The following is a 25,619-nucleotide window of genomic DNA, read 5'->3' as shown; positions in this document are numbered from 1 at the left end:
TCAAAGCATTAAAGCTGGGCAAACATCAAAGACGCAACAGATAAACTAATATTTGGAATAAACTCTTACATGATTCAAAACATACATGTATAACTAATAACAAATAAATTAACATAAAAGAGTCAAAAAAAAGTTAATTCGTGTATTTCAGAAACCTAAACAAGAAGAGCATAATTGGTTCCCTTTCTTTTCCCAACCAGAACCTATGGTCAATAGCGCCATGAATAATACTATATAATAAGATTTAATTGCAGATATTTTTAATAATGTTATCACTTTCAGAACATCACAGCTTCAAGAGTAGCAGCATTTTTACAAAATATTCAGTTACAATCACTACTTTAAATGGAAGAAAAAAAAAAAAGAAGAAGTGGTTACCTAACAATACCTTACAAAAAATGAATGCTCAATTCACGATTATTTTCTTCATGAAATAAACTTTTTGAATATGCCACAAAAACTCGAAACAAAGGATCACTCATCTTTGCTTTTTATTTCTCCATATGACATAGTGCATTCCCTGTCCTGGTTCTGATGCTGTTTCCTCCCCACTGTCATTGCTGCTGTCACTGACTTATTAAATATATGAGTTTTTCTTCTAATATAATTGAAATGGTCTTTCATTTATTTTTGTCATAATACTAACTGTAATCATGATTCCTATCACTCAAAATGGCACTGAAGCTCTACTGAAACCACTCACCTGGTCCTGTACTCTTTTTTTTTTTTTTTTTTTTTTTTTTAAATAAAAAAAAAACATAACAAAATAGTTTGTCATTCTTGTTTTATTTACGTCATGGTAAGGCATTATTAAACTCTCTGCATTCTGTATTTTCATCATTGTTTTGACACTAACACTACTGGTTCTCCAAGCTTGCTGCCTGCATTTGAGACAATGGTATTGACAGTCTGGTGCTCTAAGCAGCTTCCTTCAAAATGACAGACAATTAATATATTATATATGATTACCTGATTTTAAATGGTCTTTAATTTTTATTTAATTGTTTTTGATGAAGAAAATGGATGGTCACATTTTTAAGAATCATGGTAACAATTTTCTGTCATGTGTCTACGCTGTCTCACAAACAAGGGTCACTCTCTCCCCATTTGTGTACTGTAGATTAATGGAAGTGTTGAAGAAAGCGATTTCCAGGGGTTGCAGAGATAGCACTGCCCTACAAATATTTCCAGTAAGCTCAGTTTGCCGTGACAGGAGTTTTAGCAAATACAAGATACTCCTTATTGTCAAGTAAGTCACTAAGTGAGCAAAAACAGTGTGACACCACAACAAATTTTCTTTGTGAAATGTGTTAAAAGCCATATGAACAGAGCTCCAAGTTAAAATAAATTGTACTGATTAAGTACATTAGAATGATAGAAACTTTACTTTGGTGAAGTTGCTAATTTCACTTTTATTTATAGTAATAATGTTGTCATTTTCAATTATGCACTGAACTTAATGCGTGCATTCATTCATAAATTTCATTTGTGCCCAGAATTTCTAGCTGTTGCTGAATGTATAACTGCAAACTATGCAACTGTGTGATTTCAATAAAAATGCAAAGTAGTATTTATATAGAATTAAAATGACCAATTTGCTATTTTTTGTCATCATAGATAATTACACATACTTTCTTATACTAAAAATGGGTAACAATCAAAAAATGTAATTCCCTCCAATACCATCCAAATACAGTGGAACCTTGGCTCACGAACGTCTCGGAACACGTACAAATCGGTTTACGACCAAAAAGTTTGCCAAACTTTTGCATCTGTTCACAACCACACACTCGGTATACAAACAAGCTAGTTTCCCTTTCGGTTTGTATGTGTTCAGTTCCTCCCTGTGCATTTCCTATGCAGCGAGCAAGCAAGAGAGCAAGAGACAGCGGGACACACACACACAGGCCTGCGAGAGAGAGACACACACAGGCGCGCGAGAGAGACACACACACGAGAGAGAGAGAGTGAGCGAGCGAGCGAGCGAGAGAGAGAGAGAGAGAGAGAGAGAGAGAGAGAGAGGGCTGGACGCTTAAGGTAGGAAGGCAGTTAAAGAATGCACTGGGCTTGTTGTTGTTTTCACTTCTGTTTACAGCGATCGGTTCATAGCGTGCATTGTTGCAATGTTACTTTTCTTGGTGGTTTACTATTACGCTGTGCATTCTATGGTATAATTAATTATATTTGTACTTAAAAACTGAAAAAATATTTATACTTACATACAGTTCTATGGGGGAAATTACTTCAGTTCATGACCAAATCGGGTTACCACCAGAGTTTTGGAACGAATTATGGTCGTCAACCAAGGTTCCACTGTATGTGTTTGTGCTTCCGCCATGTTTGGCACAATTTAGTTGTTTTATAGTAATGATCATTAGATTGACTTCAAAACACAACTATATAGTGTCTGCTGATTGATTCAATATGAGCAACCAAATATCTGTTTTAGCAGCCATGTTAACTGCACACCTCCAAAATCATGTGCTTCCATTAATGTATAAATATGTCAATCTGAACTGAATAAATTGGTTATAAACATGAATAGGTGGTTACACGTACCACTGCAGTCATGTATATTACAATTACAGGATGAATGAAGCTTCCATTTACTTATCAGGGCTATGTATAGTGCAGCTATAAAAGATTGTTAACCTGTCCATTGTTTCAAGTTACACATTCAAATGTGAGACACAAGGTAAAATGACTGCAACTGAAAGTTTACAATACATAATAAAACACTAAAGTCTGAGTGCCCGATCCCTCTGAACAATCCAACTGGTCAGTTTGGCTTTGGTGACATGAAAAAAGAGGAAGTGCGAGTCTGAGATGCACAAGGCAGTAAAGGTATATGATGCATGCCTTCAAAGATGGTAAGTATAAAACTGGACAGGAGGTGAGAAAGGTGCCTTGAAAATAATGACAGAATCTGAACTTGATGGGAACACGCTCAAGAAAGGAAAAGCTAAGTAAGTGACGTTCACACATGCCAATACAGAGGAAAGGTGCTGAAGGTACACGTGGGTTAAGAGATAGCAAATGTTTTTTAATGATACTATTAATTGGCTTTGACAGATGTCATTCCTAGTAGTATTAATAATGATTTTTTAATTGAAAATTAATCAAGATTTTTATGTTTCTTAGGAAGTAACAAAAACTGCAACAGCTTCTCTCGCTCACTCTTTCTATCTTCACTCACATTTGTTGCTCCCGGCTTTTCTTTTATAAAGGTTTGTTCGCAAGCAGTGCACAAAGCACCTGTTGCAAAAGTCAATGTCTGCCTCTATCTATCTGTCCACACGAAACAACTAAGTATTTTCATTGAAATATCTTGAACCGATTGAGCTGTGCAAAGTTTTAAAATTTCCCATTGAAAAGCATAGGCGAGTTTGCAAACTTATCTATCTTAAAATGAAGACACGTTCTGTGCAAATTCAGCTAGGAATCAGTTTATTGTTTCAATTTAACCTTAAGAATAGTTGCTCAAACTTTTATTATTTTCCTCCTTTACTCAACTGACAGCCACACGGACACCCAATGCAAATTAGCGTATTTCATGCAAAAAGCTCCCACAGCAGTGCCTTTCTTCTACTGCTTTAGATAAGTTAAAACTTAAATACAAAAAAAGTCACTTCTGTGGAAATGGACAGGAGAGGAAAGCAATTATGAAAGCATACATAAGACTGAACTGATTAAAAAATCTGCAGATTATTATTCCAAAGAACCAATGATATCAACCTGCAGTTAAATGGTATCTGAACTAATTAATAACATGGGGAAGGTGTAGCTGTCCCTGACTGATATAAACAAAGGACAGGTTTTAAAATGGGCAGTAGCGTCAGGAGGTGGGAAGCTTCAGTGACTTAAGCCCCTGATCTCTAGCGCCAAACCCGATTTTTCAGTCCAATATAAACACAAACACTTACAGCAAATCCATGATCTTCTTGCCCATTATGTACCATTCATATTCTTGTTATGCAATAAGTCAGTAAGTCTTAACTAATATTAACAACTAGATAGGGAACTTATTTCAGCTTCTTTTCTCCTTTTATAGGGTAATACTGATACTGATACTGATTTTATGATTTTTTTGGTATTTTGTATTAATAGATATTTTCATTTGCTAATTATTGGATACTACTCTGTAGGGCTTTGTTCATCGTTCACAAACTACCATGGTTATAACAAGTCTGCCATTTAAAACGTATTTTAAAGTTGATGTCAATGTATAAAACATTCTAACTCTATCATCTTGCTGTTATACTTGCATCAAATCAGGTATCTGCACCTTCCTGGAAACATGTTTGATTTATTCTTGTACAGCTCCCTGGTAAAACACTTCTAATTCTGCAAATGAAAGAATCCTTACTGACATATACCTCCATTTCCCAAGCTCACCCAATGAAAACAGAATGCAGGAAATACACCCAGAACTCTGCTTTTTTGGAAATGCTAAGCCAATTTATGCTGTGTGTCTAGTTTCTTTTAATCTGTGTACTATTAAAAAAATACCTCTAAAGTTTATAGTCTAAACTTATGAGGGTGAAAAAACAAAATCACATTACAAGAAAGCATTTCAAACCTAATTAGATTTTTAAAGTTGTATCCAGCAACCCAGTATTTCAAGATATACAGTAACAGTATGTACTGTTTAACAAAATTGAAAAATAGGAAGCTCTCAAAAATGTAAAAAGGTGGTGAAATGTGGTTTGTGTTTACAATAGTTATTGTATCATAATAGTTCATTAAATTACAACTTCCATTAACAAGTAAGCATAATCTTCCAATTATGATGGTGAAACTGCTGACTAACCTAACCTAATAACAGGGTATATACCACATATTGTCATGGGCAATGATGAGCAATAATAATCTATGTGTCACTAATAAAGCTGCCACAAATCAGACTAAACCATTCCTACTGCCAAGATTCTGCTTCAATGAGCAATACAGTTAAGACTTTGTTGTGGCTCATAAATATTTATTACATATTTTAGTATACCGTGACTCACTATCACCTAGATATTCCAAGATTAGGCAAATTACAAATTATAATTTTAAATTTGACAAAAGACCACTGCTCAAACACATAGTATATCTTACTGTAAAACACTAGACAAGAAACCTTTTCTTTCCAAAATGCAAAAAAATGAATGTTTTTGCTAATTTCATATAACACCAAAGGAGCAGGTGCAAATGACTTATGAAAAAGCTTGTAAAGTTTGATCGAAGTTTAGGTTTAACACTGATGGGCATGGAGGGAACATCAATGAATGATTCACTCAGTCATAAGGTGCGGTCAGTTTTGATTCTTTTCACTAACTAATTAAGCTATTGCTTATTCTGAAAATAAAGAGTCATCCAGTTCCATACAATCCATGCTGAAACATGCCAGAGATGGATCAACTTTGGAGATGTATTGCAGAGATTTCAATAAATATGTTACTTTAAGTGTATTTTAATTACCTGGATGTAGGAGTGAGGAAAACATACCCTGGAAGTTAAATTTATAATGATTTTTCAAAAGTCATTCTTCCAAAAAAAAAAAAAAAAAACTTTTCAGAGAGCCAAGTTAGCAATTATACAGTAGGTTTGCTTTTAGTTTGGTTTTATTCATCAGAGAAAGCACCATTTCAGTTAAACCAATGCTATGAAACTACTGAACAATTCACACTACACACTGAGATTGTAATCCTGTAGTATATACAGTGGGGGATGAAAGTATTTGATCCCCTACTGTAAATTCTTACTCCTGCACTAAAACCATTAAGCTACATTTATTTATGTTCTTAAACTACCTGAAAGTACATAAAGTTGTAAATATCTTTATGTTCATTTAAAAGCACTGTAGTATCCATTATTTTTTTTACAAGTCATTTTGATAACTGATGTAATCATTACATTTTGGTAGGTTGGCTAAAGGATCTGGGATAGTATAACATGAATCCCGGCAGTGACATACCATACCATTTTAAAAAAAAAAATCAAATTTTCCAAAATGCAGTTAATACTGAGCATCAAACTAAGCATGTTTATTTAATACTAGACAAAGAGCCCGTTTTGACAACGTAAGATGAAACGGGCACGAGTTTGTGTCAGCAGTGTATGAAGAACAAATGATAAGTAATGAAGAAGTTGTTTTGTAATGATTGTAGTCCGCTTTACATATTACTGTACAGGCTTGTACTGTTAGTTGATGAATTTTCCAGGCCTATAGTATAATACTAAATGATGAATGTTCAGGTACAATATGGAATAGTAATAAGCATAAGCACCACAAACCTGATATAGGTGTATTGAATGAATGCGTAATTGAATCAGAATGTGTAATTAGGCCTCGAGCTGTAGTCAAAATCGCCTTTCAGGCCTCTAGAGCTTTAATCAAAGTCGCCTTTCTCTTTGAATTTTTGCAGCTGTAAATCCGCCGCCTGCCGCAATGTTGTGGTTGGATGTAGGTCTCGTAAGGTTTTTCAGGCAGCTGCGCAGAAGGCGACTGCGCATTCGGCATCGGACGGACGTGAGTGAGTGAGGAGGCAGGCGAATTATGTATTAAGATAATGTCTCATCATATCATAGTGGCTTACCACACCATTCTGGTTTATTTGAAAAATCTAATGAAGCTATGATATACATGACAAGCAAGAGACAAAAAACAATATATATTAGGGCTGGGAATCAATTAAAACAAAATTAACAAATTAATCACATAAATGTATGCGATTAATCACATCTTACATTAAAAGTTGTAATTACAAAATTAATATATAAATCATGAATTAAATACACACTGAATCATAAAATTAATGTAGAATCAACACAAAAGAATTTTAAAATATATATATTGGCAGAGTTTAAACTTAAACAATGATCTTAAATCCGAACTTTTAACAAAATACTACTTCATCAAGTACAACCTGAACTTGAATCCTTTCCTAAAATGCAAATTTAAAAGAAGGCAATAAGAAAAAAGAAGCAAATGTATTCATTCTCAAATTGGCACAGTATACGAGACATAGATGTGTCAAAGTTAAAAACAATTGAAACAACTGTTGACTTTGAATACACATCTCTTAAATGGGCATACAATAAAACATGTGTTAAAACTTTGAAAATACTATCTTCAATTATTCATCATCATTAACAACTTGATAATTATACTCTAAACAAGCATTTTTACATTGGTGTGCCATGGAAATAACAGTGTAGTGTCCCTGGAGAGCACTTTAGCAGCCAGGAGACGTGTCGGGGGTCCATCTGGCTGGGTGCATGTGCGCCAGTGACAAGGGCCAGTGGGCATAAGAGTTGACTGTGACCTCAGGTCAGTGGAGTGAGGCAGAGAGAGGACAGCCTATACGATTCGGATAAAGGGATGAAGCACCTGGAAAATGCATCCAAAGTGTTCACCAAGTGCTGTGTCTGCGAACAGCAATCTTCAAGCTGCAATTTTTGCCGTCCCCATATCCTACCCCTTCAGACAGTTTAGCACATGTACAGATTTAATGCTTTGTGGTTGGTAGAATCGTGGTGTGCCTTGAGATTTTTGGGGTTACAAAAAGTGTACCACCACAGAAAAAATGTGGCAAAACACTGTTCCATGTACACCATTGTTCCTGGCATGCTACACAAGATATCTGCAGTTGAAAACCTGACACCGTGCAGTACTTGGATGGCTATGTTGCATTCTTTGCATAAGTTAGCCAACATACTGCAAACTGGAATAATAGGTAGGGATAATCATTACACTTCTATTTCATAGAATTTTGTCATTATATTAGGGCAGTCAGCATTGTAAGCTACCTCACATACTGGCAAGTTAAATACAGAGGTACTAGAGACATTTTACTTTTAGTGACTTATTAGGATTATTTAGGATAACTTATTTAGCACTTACGTGATATGACTTTCATTCGATCTTCTTAAAGAAACATGGGGGTGGGGAGCGTAATTTTTAACTTTGTAACTTTTCTCTATTGAACCATGACTACAAATAACACCCCCACTCCCCTGCACCTATGTCAGTATGCATAAATCAATAAAATGAACACCAGTGCTATGTATTGGAATATGGCGTACCATTGTAAGGCACATAATACGAAATGTTAAACCTTTAAATGAAAATTCCATTCATAAAATTTTTAAAGAAAGTATAGACATACGGTACCAGATGTGAATATAATTCTTTATGTACACACTTATTTGTATTGTAAACACACATAATTAGTTAGGGAGGAACAACACCAGTACACATATCAGGAGTTTAAAACTGATGACCTTTTAGTGATTATTTCTTAGCAAAAGTCTCACTGTTCTACTTGCAATCAAACTCATTCAACTCTTTTGTGTTATGGCCGCGAAGCACACCGCTCTTTGATTCTCGTTCCTTTCTATTAGACTATTCACTCTGCGCTGCTACCACATACTATGCTGCTTCATCTCATCCCCACATGTGCGCTATTGCACACAGTGTTATCATTCTCTCTATCTCCAGCACCGACAAAACGAGCACACCTTCCACCCGTTCTTCTAGGACCTCCTCCACCCACTGAGGTATTTCATTAGCATATCGCACTGCCCCATGGCCCTCTGAGTCTACGGCCAGATCATTACAATGTTATTGTTTTGTAACTTTACAAAGTAAACATGAAAATGCCACCCTGACCAATGCAATGCCTAAGGCGTTTACCTCATTGCCAGCCCTGGGCGCAACAATATTTTTTAACACGTTAAACAGGCCATATTAAATCACAAAAATTAAAGTGTTAACTCCCCCCCCTCCCCCATACACACACATATATACTATAAATCCTGCTATTGCAAATACCAAAGTAAGGAAATTTTCAGAAAAACTAATACTTTAAGGAGGCCCAGTCTAACATTCATAGAACATCATGTTAAAACGAATCTCATTTTAAAGAAATGTAAATCTCAGTGTAACAAACGTTAGTTGGGTAGTGGGTAGTTGTGTTGTGTGCAGATGCCGTACTGTTTTCAAGTTTCATATCGCTTCTTTTTGCCTTCATCTCATTTTCATTCTGTATTTTCATACCTGTATTTGTATGTAAAAAAAATTTACATTCAAAATCTGTTTCACAGTGGGAAAGGAAACTTTTGACACATTCAGGACAAAATTACCTATCAATAAGTAAAGTCAAATGTGCCAAGCTGAAAAAGTATGCATAAAAGAGACAAGCACAAGTAGTATCTTTAGCAACTAAAATCCACAGGGATAAAAAATATGGATATACAGTGCATCCAGAAAGTATTCACAGCGCATCACTTTTTCCACCTTTTATGTTACAGCCTTATTCCAAAATGGATTAAATTCTTTTCCTCAGAATTCTACACACAACACCCCCATAATGACAACGTGAAAAAAGTTTACTTGAGGTTTTTGCAAATTTATTAAAAATAAAAAAACTGAGAAATCACACGTACATAAGTACAGTAATCCCTCGCTATATCGCGCTTCGCCTTTCGCGGCTTCACTCCATCGCGGATTTTATATGTAAGCATATTTAAATACAGTAATCCCTCCTCCATCGCGGGGGTTGCGTTCCAGAGCCACCCGCGAAGTAGGAAAATCCGCGAAGTAGAAACCATATGTTTATATGGTTATTTTTAGAATGTCATGCTTGGGTCACAGATTTGCGCAGAAACACAGGAGGTTGTAGAGAGACAGGAACGTTATTCAAACACTGCAAACAAACATTTGTCTCTTTTTCAAAAGTTTAAACTGTGCTCCATGACAAGACAGAGATGACAGTTCTGTCTCACAATTAAAAGAATGCAAACATATCTTCCTTTTCAAAGGAGTGCAAAGCAAGCAGTCAAAAAAAAAATCAATACGGCTTTTTGGCTTTTAAGTATGCGAAGCACCGCCGGTACAAAGCTGTTGAAGGCGGCAGCTCACACCCCCCTCTGTCAGGAGCAGGAAGAGAGAGAGAGAGAGAGAGAGATAGCGAGAGACAGATAAAAAAAATCAATACGTGCCCTTTGAGCTTTTAAGTATGCGAAGCTCCGTGCAGCCTGTCCTTCAGGAAGCAGCTGCACACAGCCCCCCTGCTCACACCCCCCTACGTCAGCGCAAGAGAGAGAGAGAGAGAGAGAGAGGAAGAGAGAAAGTAAGCTGGATAGCTTCTCAGCCATCTGCCAATGAAATCAACTGGGCAAACCAACTGAGGAAGCATGCACCAGAAATTAAAAGACCTATTGTCCGCAGAAACCCGCGAAGCAGCGAAAAATCCGCGATATATATTTAAATATGCTTACATATAAAATCCGCGATGGAGTGAAGCCGCGAAAGGCGAAGCGCGATATAGCGAGGGATCACTGTATATATCGTGGATTTTTCGCTGCTTCGCGGGTTTCTGCGGACAATGGGTCTTTTAATTTCTGGTACATGCTTCCTCAGTTGGTTTGCCCAGTTGATTTCATACAAGGGACGCTATTGGCAGATGGCTGAGAAGCTACCCAGCTTACTTTTCTCTTTCTCTTGCGCTGACTTTCTCTGATCCTGACGAAGGGGGATTGAACAGAGGGGCTGTTCACACACCAAGACGATACGGACGTTCGTCTAAAAATGCTGAAAGATTATCTTCACGTTGCTATCTTTTGTGCAGCTGCTTCCTGAAACGACATGCTGCACAGTGCTTCGCATACTTAAAAGCTCGAAGGGCACGTATTGATTTTTCAGTTTTGTTTTTCTCTGGCTCTCTCTCTCTCTCTCTCCCTGCTCCTGACGGAGGGGGTGTGAGCTGCCACCTTCAACAGCTTTGTGCCGCGGTGCTTCGCATACTTAAAAGCAAACAGCCCTATTGATTTGTTTGCTTTCCTGTGTCTTTCTGACAGACTCTGCTCCTGACGCGCACTCCTTTGAAGAGGAAAATATGTTTGCATTCTTTTAATTTTGAGACGGAACTGTCATCTCTGTCTTGTCATGGAGCACAGTTTAAACTTTTGAAAAAGAGACAAATGTTTGTTTGCAGTGTTTGAATAACGTTCCTGTCTCTCTATAACCTCCTGTGTTTCTGCGCAAATCTGTGACCCAAGCATGACAATATAAAAATAACTATATAAACATATGGTTTCTACTTCGCGGATTTTCTTATTTCGCAGGTGGCTCTGGAACGCAACCCCCGCGATGGAGGAGGGATTACTGTATTCACAGCCTTTGCGCAATACTTTGTCGATGCACCTTTGGCAGCAATTACAGCCTCAAGTCTTGTTGAATATGATGCCACAAGCTTGGCACACCTATCCTTGGCCAGTTTCGCCCATTCCTCTTTGCAGCACCTCTCAAGCTCCATCAGGTTGGATGGGAAGCTTAATAAAAAAAATAGTTGGGAATACAAAAATGCCTATGGATGAGAATCCTTAAGACTGAAATACACATTGAAAAAAAAAAAAAAAACTCTTAATTTGTAAAACTCAAAATAAAGAAAACAGCCGAGTTTCACAAGTTCATCTGTTCATCAGTGTTAGCCAGGGCACAGATAAGTTGTACAATATTATATTACATATAAATAAAATATAAAATACTGTAAGTTTCTTTTGTAAGTTGATCTTCCACATTTATATATTTTACACACACACACACAGGTTGACATTCAAAAATCTGGCCATGGATAATCTGGAAACTTCAGATTTCTGGCATGGATTTCGAAGCGCATTTTCAAATTTACAGCGCAATTGTTTTCTGGAGGCGCCGTTTGTGTTTTGATGGCGCTGTAGTCGATGATCAGTTGTTGGGTCTTGCTTGCATTTGCTAACAGGCATTCCAACTCATTCCTTCTCATTTTATCATTTATTTGTTGCTGTATATCCCCATTACAGATTCAGCAAAGAAAAGAGTTGGTGTAAAACGTAAACATCGTGCATTGCCATTCGCAGAGAAAGTGGAAGTGCTAAAAAAACTTGATAACGGCGTGTCTGTGCAAACCATTTGCTTTTCATTTAGTGTTTAATGTTCTTTCTTTAAAGGACTGTACAGGTAGTCATTTTCTGTTAAATATATACAGCATATATAACCATCCAAAATCCGGCACTCCTCGGGTCCAGAGGTTGCCGGATTTTTGAATATCAACCTGTGTATGTATGTATATATACATTACTGTATATATAATATATATTGTCACACATGCGTGTTTAGGAGACAACTACAGTAAAGGGCTTGAGCACATGTAATTCCACGCCGGACCAGGCGGTGGTGAGGTGCACTAATTCTCCCTCTCGATGTTTTGTAGACCATTCTAGGGAAATCCCGCCCGGCTCTGGGGCAGCCAACGACATCATGTCAAGTTCCAGTCCTGATGACATCACTTCCTCTACGTGCCTTTAAAGCTGCCATCTTGTGTAGAATGAATCAGTTCTGTTTTGGACTCTGTTGTATGAACATGTCTGTGCTTTGGTATCACTGCTCACGGTGCCGGATAAGGTCCTTGCTAGGGTCATCCTCAATAGGATCTGTGATCACTTGCTCACCTACCAGTGACCGGAACAGTCTGGTTTTAAACCTAAGAAGTCTACCATCTACCACATTCTGGCACTGAGGGTTCTCATGGAGCACAAACGCAAATATCGGCAGAGTTTCTTTGCAGCCTTTGTCGATTTTCGCAAAGCGTTTGACTCAGTTGATCGAGCTGCCCTGTGGGACATCCTTAGGATTCGCAGGATCCCCTCGAGATTGCTGTATATTATGGCTGGCCTGTACACTGGTACTGTGAGTGCTGTGCAGAGTGAAGGCAGGACCTCTGCATTTTTCCCAGTTGATTCTGTGGTTCGTCAGGGGTGTGTTCTTGCTCCTACTCTGTTCAATGCTTGTATGAACTGGGTGTTGGGCAAGGTCGTGGGGTCCAGCGGCTGTGGGGCATCTGTTGGTGAAGAAAGGTTCACGGGTCTTGACTTTGCTGATGATGCTGTGATCTTCGCGGAATCAATAGAGGCTCTGATCGGGGCGTTCGAGAGACTGAGCGAGGAGTCTGAGTGTCTGGGCATGCGAGTGTCCTGGATAAAAACCAAGATCCAGGCCTTTAATGACCTCTTAGGCACAGCCATCAGCAGTGTGTCTGTCTGCAAAGAGAGTGTCGACCTTGTCGAGAGGTTTATTTACCTTGGCAGTGACATTCATGTTTCTGGTGACTCTTCCTATGAAGTCAGACGAATTGGGAGAGCATGGGGGGTCATGAGGTCGCTGAAAAGGGATGTGTGGCGCTCCCAATATTTATGCAAAAGGACGAAGGTCCAAGTCTTTAGAGTTTTGGTGCTTCCTGTCTTGCTATATGGTTGCGAGACATGGATGCTATCCAGTGGCCCGAGACAAAGACTGGACTCCTTTGGTACAGTGTCTCTCCGGAAAATCCTTGGGTACCGTTGGTTTGACTTTGTGTCGAATGAGCGGTTGCTCACGGAGTCCCGAATGAGGCACATTACCTGCACTGAGAGTGACTGTCAGTTACGGCACTGCGGCCATGTGGCGCGTTTCCCCAAGGGTTATCCGGCTCGTAAGATCCTCATTGTTAGGCACCCGAGTGGCTGGACCAGACCAAGGGGTTGCCCACGTAACACCTGGCTGCGGCAGATAGAGGGTCATTTCCGGAGGGTGAGACTGAACCGCGTGTCTGCCCGGGGGATTGCAAACCGGGATCCCAAGTTGTTTTGTTGTGTAGTGGGTGCGGTCACACACTGTACCAGTGCATGCCCCCCAACTTGACTTGATATCTTTGTGCAATATTGGACAGAACTTGAAGTTAGTAATTTGTTTAAAAATGTTATAGGTTAAAAATGTTATAGGCATAATTTGTTTACAAATACTATAGTTCTTTTTTTCCTGTGCAGCATTTGACAGAACTTTGGATTTTTACACTACAGTGTGTTAGATTTTTGCTGTTGTTTGTATGCTGCACAATATACCTTAAAGCAGAACAGTTTAAGTTTATCCAGACTGTAATGTTCATGCCCTGTAGTTCAATTATGATAAATAATTTATTCCCTTTGGATTCATGTCTCGTTTACATTAAAGTTAAGTGTCTATTAAAAATGCTCTCATTATAATATCTTTGTTGCTCTTAGTTCACTTTTTTGTGTAAACCCTGAAGGCCATTTTGAAATGGTTTACTTATACTTGCGCTACTTGATCTTAGTAATATTTTCATTAGTGATTTTGACATTTGAGTTATTTTCCTTCAGTTTTAAGTAAGTAGACAAGACCCATCTTCCTTAATTGCCATTTCCTTTAATCTCATTAAAAAGCTACAATAAATATCCTATTAACAAGACCAAGCAAGATCAATAAAACTTTTACAAACATGTTTTTATAGGATGCAAAATATAGTCTAATTATTTCTCTCAAGTCCTAGAAAATATCGAAATATAATTTTTTGCCAATATTGCACAACCCTACTAAAAAAAAAAAGGTTAAAAGGTTTGCTGTAAAGGCATGTAAACAAGATTCCTCTATTCATGGAGCTTCAAATTATGTTCTGGGAAAACTAGAGCAGCTGTACACTTGGACCAAATGAGTTCTCAGTAAGAAACTAAATTGCTATTGTTAACAAACATTTCACATAATGTTAGGTGGCATGTTTCAGCTCTTCTGCAATCTCAAAAATTACTATTGTGCAATTTCTATCGAATTCAAAGATTATTATTTGCAGTGGTGCTTTCTCAGTATCTCTGGTTTCTAGACCATATTCTTACAGTGTTGAGCCATTTATTTCCTTTTATCATAAAGCCAAAGAAGATACCAGTAACGTAGCTAAAAATGGAGCTACTAGCTAACACCTAGCCAATCATACAGAGACTTTATTCTACATATCAGGGGTGGCCAACTCCGATCCTGGAGAGCCACATTGTACTGCTGAATTCTGCTCTGTACTTGTAATATTCCTAATGCATTTCTATGATACTGTATTGAGGATTACTTGTGTTTGTTCTGTGTATTGTCTTGCATTTAACCCCTTTATTTGACACCCACTACACGCCCAACCTACGTGGAAAGGGGTCTCTCTTTGAACTGCCTTTCCCAAGATTCTTCCATTTGTTTTTTTCTGAGAGTTTTTCCTTGTCTTTTAGAGAGTCAAGGCTGGGGGACTGTCAAAAGGCAGGGCCTGTAAAAGCCCACTGCAGCACTTCTTGTGTGATTTTGGGCTATATAAAAATAAATTGTACTGTATTGTATTGTCTAAGAAAATTGTTAGAATGAAAACCCATAATTAGTAACTAGTTTTTTCTACTAATTAACTTCATTTAATTTATTTGCTATTTAAGACTCAGACCCTTTAAATCAGAGCTGAGCAACGTCTGTCCTGGAGGGTTGTAGTGGCTTCAGATTTTCGAGATGCTTGTCATGAGGCACATTAAGACCCTGCGGAGCCCCTCACTGGACTCTCTGCATTTCGTATACCACTGAAACCGTTCAATGGGTGATGTCATTTGCTCCACCCTCCACTTGGGCCCCCTCTCACCTGAACACACACATGTGAATGTTGTTCATAGACTTTAGTTCAGCATTCAACATAGTGCTGGGCAGTATGACCAAAATTCTATATCATGATATTTTTCAAAATTGTACAGGTTTCATGGTATTTGGCGGTATTTTTTTCCCCATGCATGAGTTAACTACATTTTCCACTGCAATTACTGCTAAGTAATAACTAAGAATAACCTATTCCACTGTCATGAGAATTGTACATTGTACAATAAAACACTTTAATGTGCACACAAGTATTAATAGAGGTTTGCATGGCCCCATAAAGTAGTAGTTTTCAAGGAGGGGGGTAGTTTTCAAGGAGGGGGGCACTAATGAAGAGAAGGAATCACATTGCATGACAGTTGCAGTATATAAAATATAGAACCTTTTTATTGAACAAATTTTGCAAACAACTTAAAACTAAAATTTGACAACATATTGTCAACCATCCAAAGAGGCACTTAGACTTAGTAAAATATCCAGAGGTGCTTGTCAAAAGTTGTATTGCACTGAACATGTCTTAGAAATGAAATAAATAGTAAATATTTTTTGAAAACCAACTAGACTTTCTGTTAATGTTAACAATCTCTGTCCACTGACATGTTAAAGTGACTTTTTAAACAACTTTACCATCATTAAACTGCATAATATTTAAACTAATAAATAATAACAATAAAATAAATAGTGCAACTTCTAGTACTAGTACTATTACTTCAAAACTTCAAGCCCAGGTACATTACACAGTATTCACCAAAATAAAATAAAATAAAACATGTACAAGTTGGTGATGACATCTTTACCAACTGAACCGTCATTAAGGCAAATTGCATTAATATGGACCTTGCTTATAACTAAGCCATATACATAAATAATAAAACTGCAACTTGCATTTATAATACTATTTGTGGTATAGTGGGTCCGGGGCTTAAACAAAAAAAAAATTAAATAAAAAATAAAAAAAAAGGTCAGTTTATAAATCCAGTTCACTGTGTCCAGTTCCAGTTTGCAATTGCACGACCACGGGGAGTTGATGAGGTGATTGGGGCGAGTCGCACCCGATCGTTCTTAATTGTTTGATCGGCTTACTGCGGCGTGTGAATAAGGCGCTGCGCCCACAGAGACATATATTTATGGGCTGGCAAGATAGGGGGAAGGAAAAAAAGAAGAGATAGAACACAAGGAGGTTAAAGGTAAAGGCAGTCAAGGGAGATGATCCAGACACCAGGAATGTGAAGGCAGCACGAGCTGGGGCTCCGTGAGTGAGCGCAGGCTGAGGTGCTCTAGGGGCTGGTTCACCCCACTGACTAAGCATGTAGAGTGGGGCGAGCGAAATGTAAGACCTCCCAATGGATCTGAGGAGCGACTGAGTGAGCGCGAAGAAAGACAGCAGGTGTTGCGACCTCGGACGGTCTGGCTGCACAGTGTGGCAGCAACCAAGACAGGGGTTGGCAGAAAGCAGTTCGTGCTGCAAAGGCTCCGCCAGCAACGCCAGTGAAGGGTGAGCCGTGGAGACAGAAGGTGGTGTGCTGCGATCGGGCGAGGAGAGAGACTGCATTTTAACCTCTATTGTAACGGATTTATTTATTTATGGATTTTATCTCCATGTTTCACTGGTTTTATGGATTTGCTATTTATTTGGGTACTGTATTTTTCTGAACACTACACAATGGACACTTTTGGTTTTACATTTGACTGCTTTTAACAAAAGCACTTGAGCACTTTCCACCATCCCCTGGCTTCAATGAGATTTCTCAGCTCATCTTGGTCATAACTATCGACGGTGTTGGTTCAACAGACTCCCATGTGGGAAGAGGGAGTCTGTAGGAGATCAGTATTGTCGCACTATTACACAGTAACCAGATACATTACACAGTATTGGAAAAAAATAAATAAAACAAGTACAACTTGGCTTGCAGTATTATCCAGTAGTATAGAAACAGTATTCACACATTTGAACATAATGGTCCACAACTTTTAAAGAAGTATCTTCAGACAACAGACAGGGCACCTTTTTTCGTCAAAAGGTCTTCTGTGTCATCATGTTCAACTTTATCGTCTGCTACAGCTTCCATTTAGGAATGTTCTCTGTCCATTTTCACCGCTCAATACCTCCACTAACGCATGTACTCCGTTGCATGCCTGTTTAGCTGTGCAGCAGTTAAAAAGGTCCCCCCTTAAACAGTTTCCCACTGCGCCACGTTCCGAACGTTATTTAGGCTATTTAAACCGGTGTTCCGGTATAAGAAAAATCCATAACATAAAAATAAAAAACGTTTTTTGGTATGAACCATTATACCGCCCAGCACTAATTCAACATACTCATTCCTCAGCACCTGATTGGAAAGCTAAGCCTGCTGGGCCTGAAAACCTCCCTCTGAGGGACCTCAGTTAGTCAGGATTATAAACAGTAACTCCATCACCACCACAATAAGCACTGGTGCTCAGTCCACTGCTGTTCACTTTGCTGATATCAAACCACAATGTATACAGTAAAAAAAAAAACAAAAAAAAACACATCTGTCACTGATACGGTGTAGTTGTTTTTCACTGTTTATGTTCTGGGGATAATTATACAGTTAGATTACTTATGTGATTCATGAACCTCACTTACATGTTTTATGAATCTGGTAGTCTAAGCTTTGATGCCAGTATTTACAGGTTAAAACATTTTGCATTAATTGTGGATGAAATTATTAATAAAGGCAAAGGCTGCATATGTGATTTTTGAATAATTCTCATCAACTGATAAAGTCAGTATCCAATAATTTTTGTGCACATCTTACATCGCTCTGAACAGTGCTTTGTCCTATGTGGTTAGACTACCATACCATATGGTGATGTCACCAATTATAACACATTCTATAGTGCTTTGACAAAAATTCATTCATATTGCATTTCCTCTGGACTCACAAGAATTGTAATTTCCCTGGTTTCTCTTTCAGAATTACATTCTTTTTTGTAAATAGAGAAACATCACTCCAAAAGCATTCAAATCATCTTCAAGGATACCTAAAATTTGCAGGCTCATTTAAAACTTTGAAGTCAAAATTTTGACTTTATCACAATACATTTATGTACGGAACGTAAAAATAAACAGATACCTCCAAATTCTATGGAGAGCATCAGTTGTTCTTTCAGCATATTTGCTGCTGTTCCACAAACAGAATTAAAAATAAATGTTTTTCCATGCTGAAAAAAAGAAAGGAAGATGGCTACAAACCTGAAATATTCTGTATCCAACCTTATTTTGATCTTTTAAAGGTTAAAATCCTTTACTATACTTAGCCAACCATTTACTAAACTGCATAGTTTTAATATATGTTTATTTTGGAATTTGAAAAAAAATACTGGTCCTTAACAGGTACACGAATGTTCCATCAACTCCTTGTGCCTTTACTTGGCACTTTCTACCAATTTAACCAAAGACTCAAGATTGACCAAATACAAGATCAGTCCCTGACACGGTATTATCTTTCAAGACTGTCTGCAACTACTTATTTTTTAATGCAATCTGCTTTTTTGGGGGTGTACTCCTAAATGAATGCTAAGTTAACTGGTGACTCTACAGGTTTGTGTGTGAATATGTAATGTGGGCTGGCATCCCTTCCAGAATTGATGCCTGATACTCCCAAGCTCCAGAGTTCTGTATTCAGGATTGCATCTATTTGATGGATAATAAAAATTCAATTTAACAGGCAAACAGGCTTATTTCTTCTGCATTGTTCAGCTTTAAGTATCCTCAGAAATCAAATTCAACTATCTGATCTCAAATAGAAAGAAAAAAAAACCTTAATATTAATATAATATTTTTTCACATTAATATAATATTTTTCACAATGTTTTTCATGCAGTTATCACTATAATGCGATTCTCAATTTTTCACCGAAAAAATCCAATACTGCATTTCAGAAACCAACAAAACAGTATTTCAACAATCAATCATGTTGAGGTCTCTAAGCTTACCTTCTCTAAAACATCATGTTTTCATCATTTCAATTAATTACTTTGACAATTACAATGAAGTAAAAAACACCTCATACAAAAATGGTAATGAATCCACAATAAATAAGTACTGTAGTTATATTTTGAGAGGCAGTTTGACTAAGCCCTCAAAGCAAAAGTAACTTAAGCCACCAAATTATTTGAAACGGGCACAGACATGTATTGATGCACAAGGAAATCATTTTCAGCATCTTCTGTAAATGCAAGTACTAAATTTGATAATTTTTCTCTTCACCACGTAATGCAGTCATCTTGGTGGGAGGCGAACCACTTTTTCATGGGCTACCCTGTACAAAAGCTTCCTTCTGAAATGGACTTCTAGTTTAAACAGCAAATACACCTAACTTGCACTCCATTAAAAATGATGATAAAAACAATATAAATTATTTGGCCTTTGAAGTTTAGCACATGGTATAACCCCTTTACAAACTAAACTCAGAAATTAAAATAACTTCAGAGACGTCAGTTTAATGCACTAATATTACAAAATATATTTTAATCAAGAATATACTTTTACAACAAATGCAGTTATAAAAAGCAGGTCATAGAAACACAAAACTGTTACACATTAAAACATATGCTAACTATAAATTAAAGCAAGATTTCAGATAAAGTTATGTTTGAATATATTATAATATGTAGCTGTGAAATTAGCATTGGAACTATAATCACTGCCAAAGTGTCATGTTTCTTTTCTATAATTTAAACAGTAATCAAGCAGAAAAATAAAGCATCTTTCAGAGGTAAGCAGTTTGGTACCCGTATCAAACAAAATAGTTTACTTTTTTTAAAAAAAGAAAAAAAAAAACTCCTTAAAAATACCGTACAATTCATGACTGGTTATTTACACCATGGAGAAGTTCACACTTAATATTAGGAATTGATCAGCTAACAAAGTCAGTAATTTAGATTAATCAAATGGCCCTTCATCAGGTAGAATTAATGATTACTAGGTGAAGTATTTCGCACTCTTTACATTTTAATTTGGAGAAGGAATGGTGTGACAGCCACTGATAACATACATATGTCTTTCAAAAGAAACTGCCTAATTATAACTATAAAAGGGAATGTCTTTCAAAAATGTTGTCAATTCATTGGTTTAATATTTAGAATTTAGGGGATGATACTTTATCTATAATTTGAACCCATCACTCACTAGAACATGGAAAATCCACAGACCATTAAAATATCCAGTATCATATTACGGATAATCATCCACAGTCAAGTGTCAGCATACACAGTAGCAAAAGAGAGTAACCTTGAGCAATTCAGTTGTTCTTTCTGCAGCTGCATAGGCAATAAGATTACAAATAAATGAAATCTCAATAGATGTTTAGCAGACAAACAAAACAGGTAAATACAATAAAAATATGGTAAAATGATTACATAATAATTTTCTTTAATTAAACCAGACATCCTTAGTGCATTGCTATCAAATTAATAAGGACCTCTCCCCTTTTAGACAAATTCTGGATGCTGCATCAGAATACTGGCAATCTATTATTTAGCTGGATGTTGTTTGTTCATTTCTAGTCCGAGTTTAAAATTCATAACATTGAAGGTCCACCTAGTAAACTGCAACTTTGCTTGCCAAAAACCACCCCCCACCCCAACCCCAAAATCAAATCTCACAAAGAGATACATACATGTGCCAAAAATATATCCAAGTGTACTCACAGGACTAGGTTATGGATTTATTTAGTTGATCCTTTTATGCAAACCAATAACAGGGACTTTTATAGCCAGCTCTGGCAAAAACAACAAAAAATGCAGTAAGGTGATTCTGCAGTTAGCTATGCTGCCACACAGTTTCTAAGTCCTGGGCTCTACTGTAGATGAGAACAACTGAATAACTGAAAAGGCCCACACAAGCACTTGGCGACAACTCTCCTCTACGAGTGCTTACGCTAGTATCTGAACCCAGAAATCTGGAAAAACTGTGAGGCTGTTGCACTAATCAGTGTGTGACTTGTGGCCCTATCTTATTATTAAAGGATGCTTGATATACAGTAGGTACCTAAGCTCAGCTCACAGGAAATCCGTTAACAGAAAAGGAGTATGGGAAAGGAGAAAGTTGTCTTTTGGTTTTTGCTTCTATAAAACGTTTAGATAAGACAAGAGGTACTCTATCAAACCAGACATCCGCCTGTTATTAGTACATCCTGCCTAAATGTTGACTTTTAATGTTCATTTTAGAGAGTACTAACTTTAACTGTGGGAACCATGAAGGTCTCAGTTTTCAAAGACATTGCACAAGTTACATATCTTCTTGCTCTCTTGCTTTGTAAAGCATCTTCCGATGACATGGTTGGTACAAGAAATGGAAAACGGGTTGTTTAATTATTCTAGTATGAACTGCATATTTTGAAATCCGTAGACAGTTGGGATGATGGGTAATAAGTGGTTTGGTTACCACCCCATAAACAAGGATGAAAGTATGGTAAATTGACTCAGTGCTACTCTTTGCATCTTGTAACATCTTAAAAAAAAAAAAAGACTAATACAAAACACATAAAAAGAAAAATAGTATACAATTCAAAATACAGAAACACACAAGAAAATAAAATTAATTCAATAAGTGTTGAAGTTATTAAATAAAAATAATGCATATGAGAACTGCATTAAAACAATATTAATTTACTAAATTTAATGAATTACATTTCATATGTATTAATCACTACACAGAATTCACAAATAACACCAAACATCTTGCCTTAAATTGGTGTTTTTTTAAACATGTAACTTTTCGAGTATTGACAAACCAAAAGGCACCAAAAAAGCTACATGAAATGTTCAAATTAACTGTTTTAGCAAGATTCATGGCCATGGTTCAGCTTTGTCGATGCGCGTGAAAAAGTCATCTTAAATATTCAGAATACTCTCAGACTGTTAATTTCCACTGGAAAGCTTTATTTATGTGTAAGCGTCTGAGATGTTTCGGAGGATTAAAAAGAAGATGCAAACAAGTACAATGCAGTTACGATAAAATATAAGGGTTCAACCCGGAGAAATTATCCAGGACCCCCCCCCCCCCCCTTTTTTTTCTATGTAAATACATTGTGGAGCCGGAATGTCTCATTCGTGGCAAAGCCAGACTAAATGTGTATTCCATGTCGTTTAAACATCAGTTTTCAAACAACAAGTAAGGCAGCTCCGTGATTCGCCCTTTTTAAAGGCAAGTCTGACTTACTCGTTCACATTTGAAACCTGACACCTAAACAACTTTAGAAAGGACTGCGGGGGGGTCTCGGGTCCTACTGCTGCGCAGTGTTCAAACGAAATTTCATTAGGAGGCCCTTTGTCCATAACGGCGGGGCACCTATTGTGATGCATATTGTGCCCCAGAAGGATTAGAACAAACAAGAAGGTGAGAGTCGAACTCTCAAGCATGGCACCGAGAGAAAGAAAGAAAGAAATGAAAAAATGTCAATGTGTCGCATTTTGTGCACCTAAAAGTGACACTGTCAAGCAAAGCGCCGCATTTTAAATCCCCGAAATCACGAAATGAAAACTACAGCAGCGTGGATTTTTGGAGAGCATAATCAAATCGACAATTAGGTTTTGTGTACATTTTTTGCCTTCTCTGTAAAATCTATAAAACGAATCCTTACAAATCAGATCGGTAGCCTGCATATGCAAATTCGAGAATCGACAATCCAAATTTGATTCAAAAACATACATTGAAGGGACTTCACCGAACCCCAAATATACAAGCGTGAACCCCGAAACGTTAAAGAGCGGCACAAGTTGGAAATTGATTTATCACAGAAAGCAACAGAGCAGCACTAGTTACAAATCGTGATCGATCACAGTACCCGTTTAAACACAAACAAGCCGTAAAGGCGCCTTCGCACTTCAGCAATCAAAAAAAAAAAAAAAAAAACCAACCAGAAAGTTTACAGCCAAAAACTAAAAAATGATTCTGTTTTAAAAAGAAAAAGAAAAACTCACCTCATTTGATAGGAAACCAATCCTAAGCGACAGAAGTCCGTATTCGCGCTGCAAGCTTGTGCAGAGGGCAGCTTAAGCCATCGGTGTAGACGCCCACTGGGAAGCCCGACAGATCTCGAACTCGCCCGGCATTGCGGTAAACTTTCCTCTGCTCCGCTTTGGAAGCGTCCTCGTGCCGCTCATGCCGAAACGGCGAAGAGGAATTCAACGATCATACACCGAGAAAGAAACAAAAATAGACACGCGAAAAAGAACGAGTATGTGAGAGCAAAAACGAGATGAAACTTTTTTTCCCAGCAGCACAGCCTGCAAGCACCAAATCCCGAAGAAGGAAGTGGCCTCCCAGAGCCGAGTCTAACAGTGTAATTAAAAGACCATTACCACATCATTTCCTCCCTGCTCTTTCGCGTAACAGCCACCTGGAGAGACAAAGATTGTCTTTCCATTAGCATCACAGGATTGTGGCGAGTCGTTTGTTCATTCACTCCAAAGTTCACCTATAGAACGAATTAAAATAGCACGATTCCAATGCATCACCGTCCTTTGCGGTGGAGTCGAGTGCGTGCGCGCGCGTGCCCGCCTTTCTGCTAGAATAGCGCCGCCTTGGCGAAGTCGTCGCCGCCGCCGCCACCGTCTGTCTTTCGACTCGCCAGGGAGCTGCTGGGTGCGTAGGTCTCGCGTACAAACGAGGGCGCGGAGGCATAAAAGATACCAGCCGACTGTAGAAAAAGTAATGTTGGTTATGTAAAGAGAGAGAGAGAGTGAAAAACTGCTTTAATTCAGAGAGCCCTCTGTTACATTTGCGGCGAAAACGACTTGACCGGCAGAAGAGTCAAGTCATAGGATTCTGAGAAACTGAATTTGCTGCAAACCCGAATGCACCTAATTGCTGAGTTCTGCTAATTTAATGGTTTTAGTTGCTTATTCACCAGAAATGCATGTGATGTGCTTGTTTACACTCTAAAAGAAAAATGTTCAAATTGTAAACACTTTCTAGACAAGTGTTCACACCACAGGGTGACATTGATAAAATAAGTTTTCATGACCCTCCCTGGGTGTGCAGTGAAAATGGAAAACCCAAAGAGAATGGACTTGATTTAAAAAACACACTAGTCAAAAAACTGCCCTATGAATACACTTTCAACCATCCTTCCATTATCAAACCTGTGCATGGAGAGAAATACAAATATGGGGAGGTTAAAATGTATACGAATGTGTATTTGGCTTGCGTAAAATGTGACCATCTGACCTTCCTACTCTGCCCAAATGACAACAAGAATGCTTCTGTGGCACATTTTTTAGTGATACAAAAACTTTATCTAATCTGATACGTCCCAAATAGTTGTTATTCATCAGACCAACATAGTTACCTAGAGATATGTAACAGTGGGATAATAATGGTGACAGCGGTGGCAGAAAGGCACAGGGTACCAACATGTGGCGTTTTCCCACCACAAGAACCAATGAGTTCCTGTAGATGTAGGTCTTGGCCACTTTTGTGTTTTGCATCCCCACTGCAAAACAGGAAATCTGATCTTTATATAAAATATGCCACATGCATTAAAGAATGATGTGGTGCGAAGTGAGGCACGTTCAGGAGTGCACTGGAACACCCCCACCTTTATTATCTTGAACCAATCATAACTTCATGGGGATGACTATTGCTCTGAAACAGTGCCCAGCGCAGCACACCAGGGTGAAGAGTGAAGTGGTGTCAAGTGTGGTGGCCCGTCTTCACCAAGAACTCTCTAAAGTCCAAAACACTAACAAATTTGTAAGATGGGTCTAGTGCTTCTGGACAACTAATCAGCACAATTCATTGTCCCAGGCCCCTCATACAGTAATTCCTTGTTGAATGAACAGTACATACCCTGGAGTAGGAGCTAAAAAAAGGAACTACAAATAACCTGGACTCCAGCGGTGGGAATGCTATGAAGGTTCCTGAAATTCCAAAAAGTCCCTGGTTCCTGAAAAAAATTCCTGCAGTGGGAAAGTCCTTATGATATAAGGACTCTTAGACCATGCAGTAGCACCCACAGGAATCCTTTCTACAATCTACAGAGATGTGATGCCCACGATAATTCACGGGGTAGTGTAGCAATATGGGTTAATCACTTACAGAAAACTCTTTTGATTTGTGGAACCTGCTGTTACATAAGTGCTGAAAATGGCTTGACCAGCACAGAGTCATCCCTGGAGATTT

General features: G+C 37.9%; 1 protein-coding gene across 1 annotated transcript in view; it reads right to left on the bottom strand.

Annotated features, from left to right (window-relative positions):
- Nucleotides 1-23,990, bottom strand: part of LOC114655448 (activin receptor type-1) — a 121,866-nt gene extending 97,876 nt beyond the window's left edge. Inside the window, exon 1 of the mRNA XM_028806443.2 lies at nt 23,417-23,990. Within this exon, the coding sequence (XP_028662276.1) occupies nt 23,417-23,421 (5 nt within the window). The 5' untranslated portion in view covers nt 23,422-23,990. The remainder of the gene's footprint in view (nt 1-23,416) is intronic.
- Between the last annotated feature and the right edge of the window lie 1,629 nt (nt 23,991-25,619).

Source organism: Erpetoichthys calabaricus, chromosome 8 (assembly GCF_900747795.2).
Source record: "Erpetoichthys calabaricus chromosome 8, fErpCal1.3, whole genome shotgun sequence".
In the NCBI taxonomy this organism is placed as follows: Eukaryota; Metazoa; Chordata; class Cladistia; order Polypteriformes; family Polypteridae; genus Erpetoichthys; species Erpetoichthys calabaricus.
Note: the sequence above shows the minus strand (reverse complement) of the source record. Positions and strands in the feature narration are given on the sequence as shown.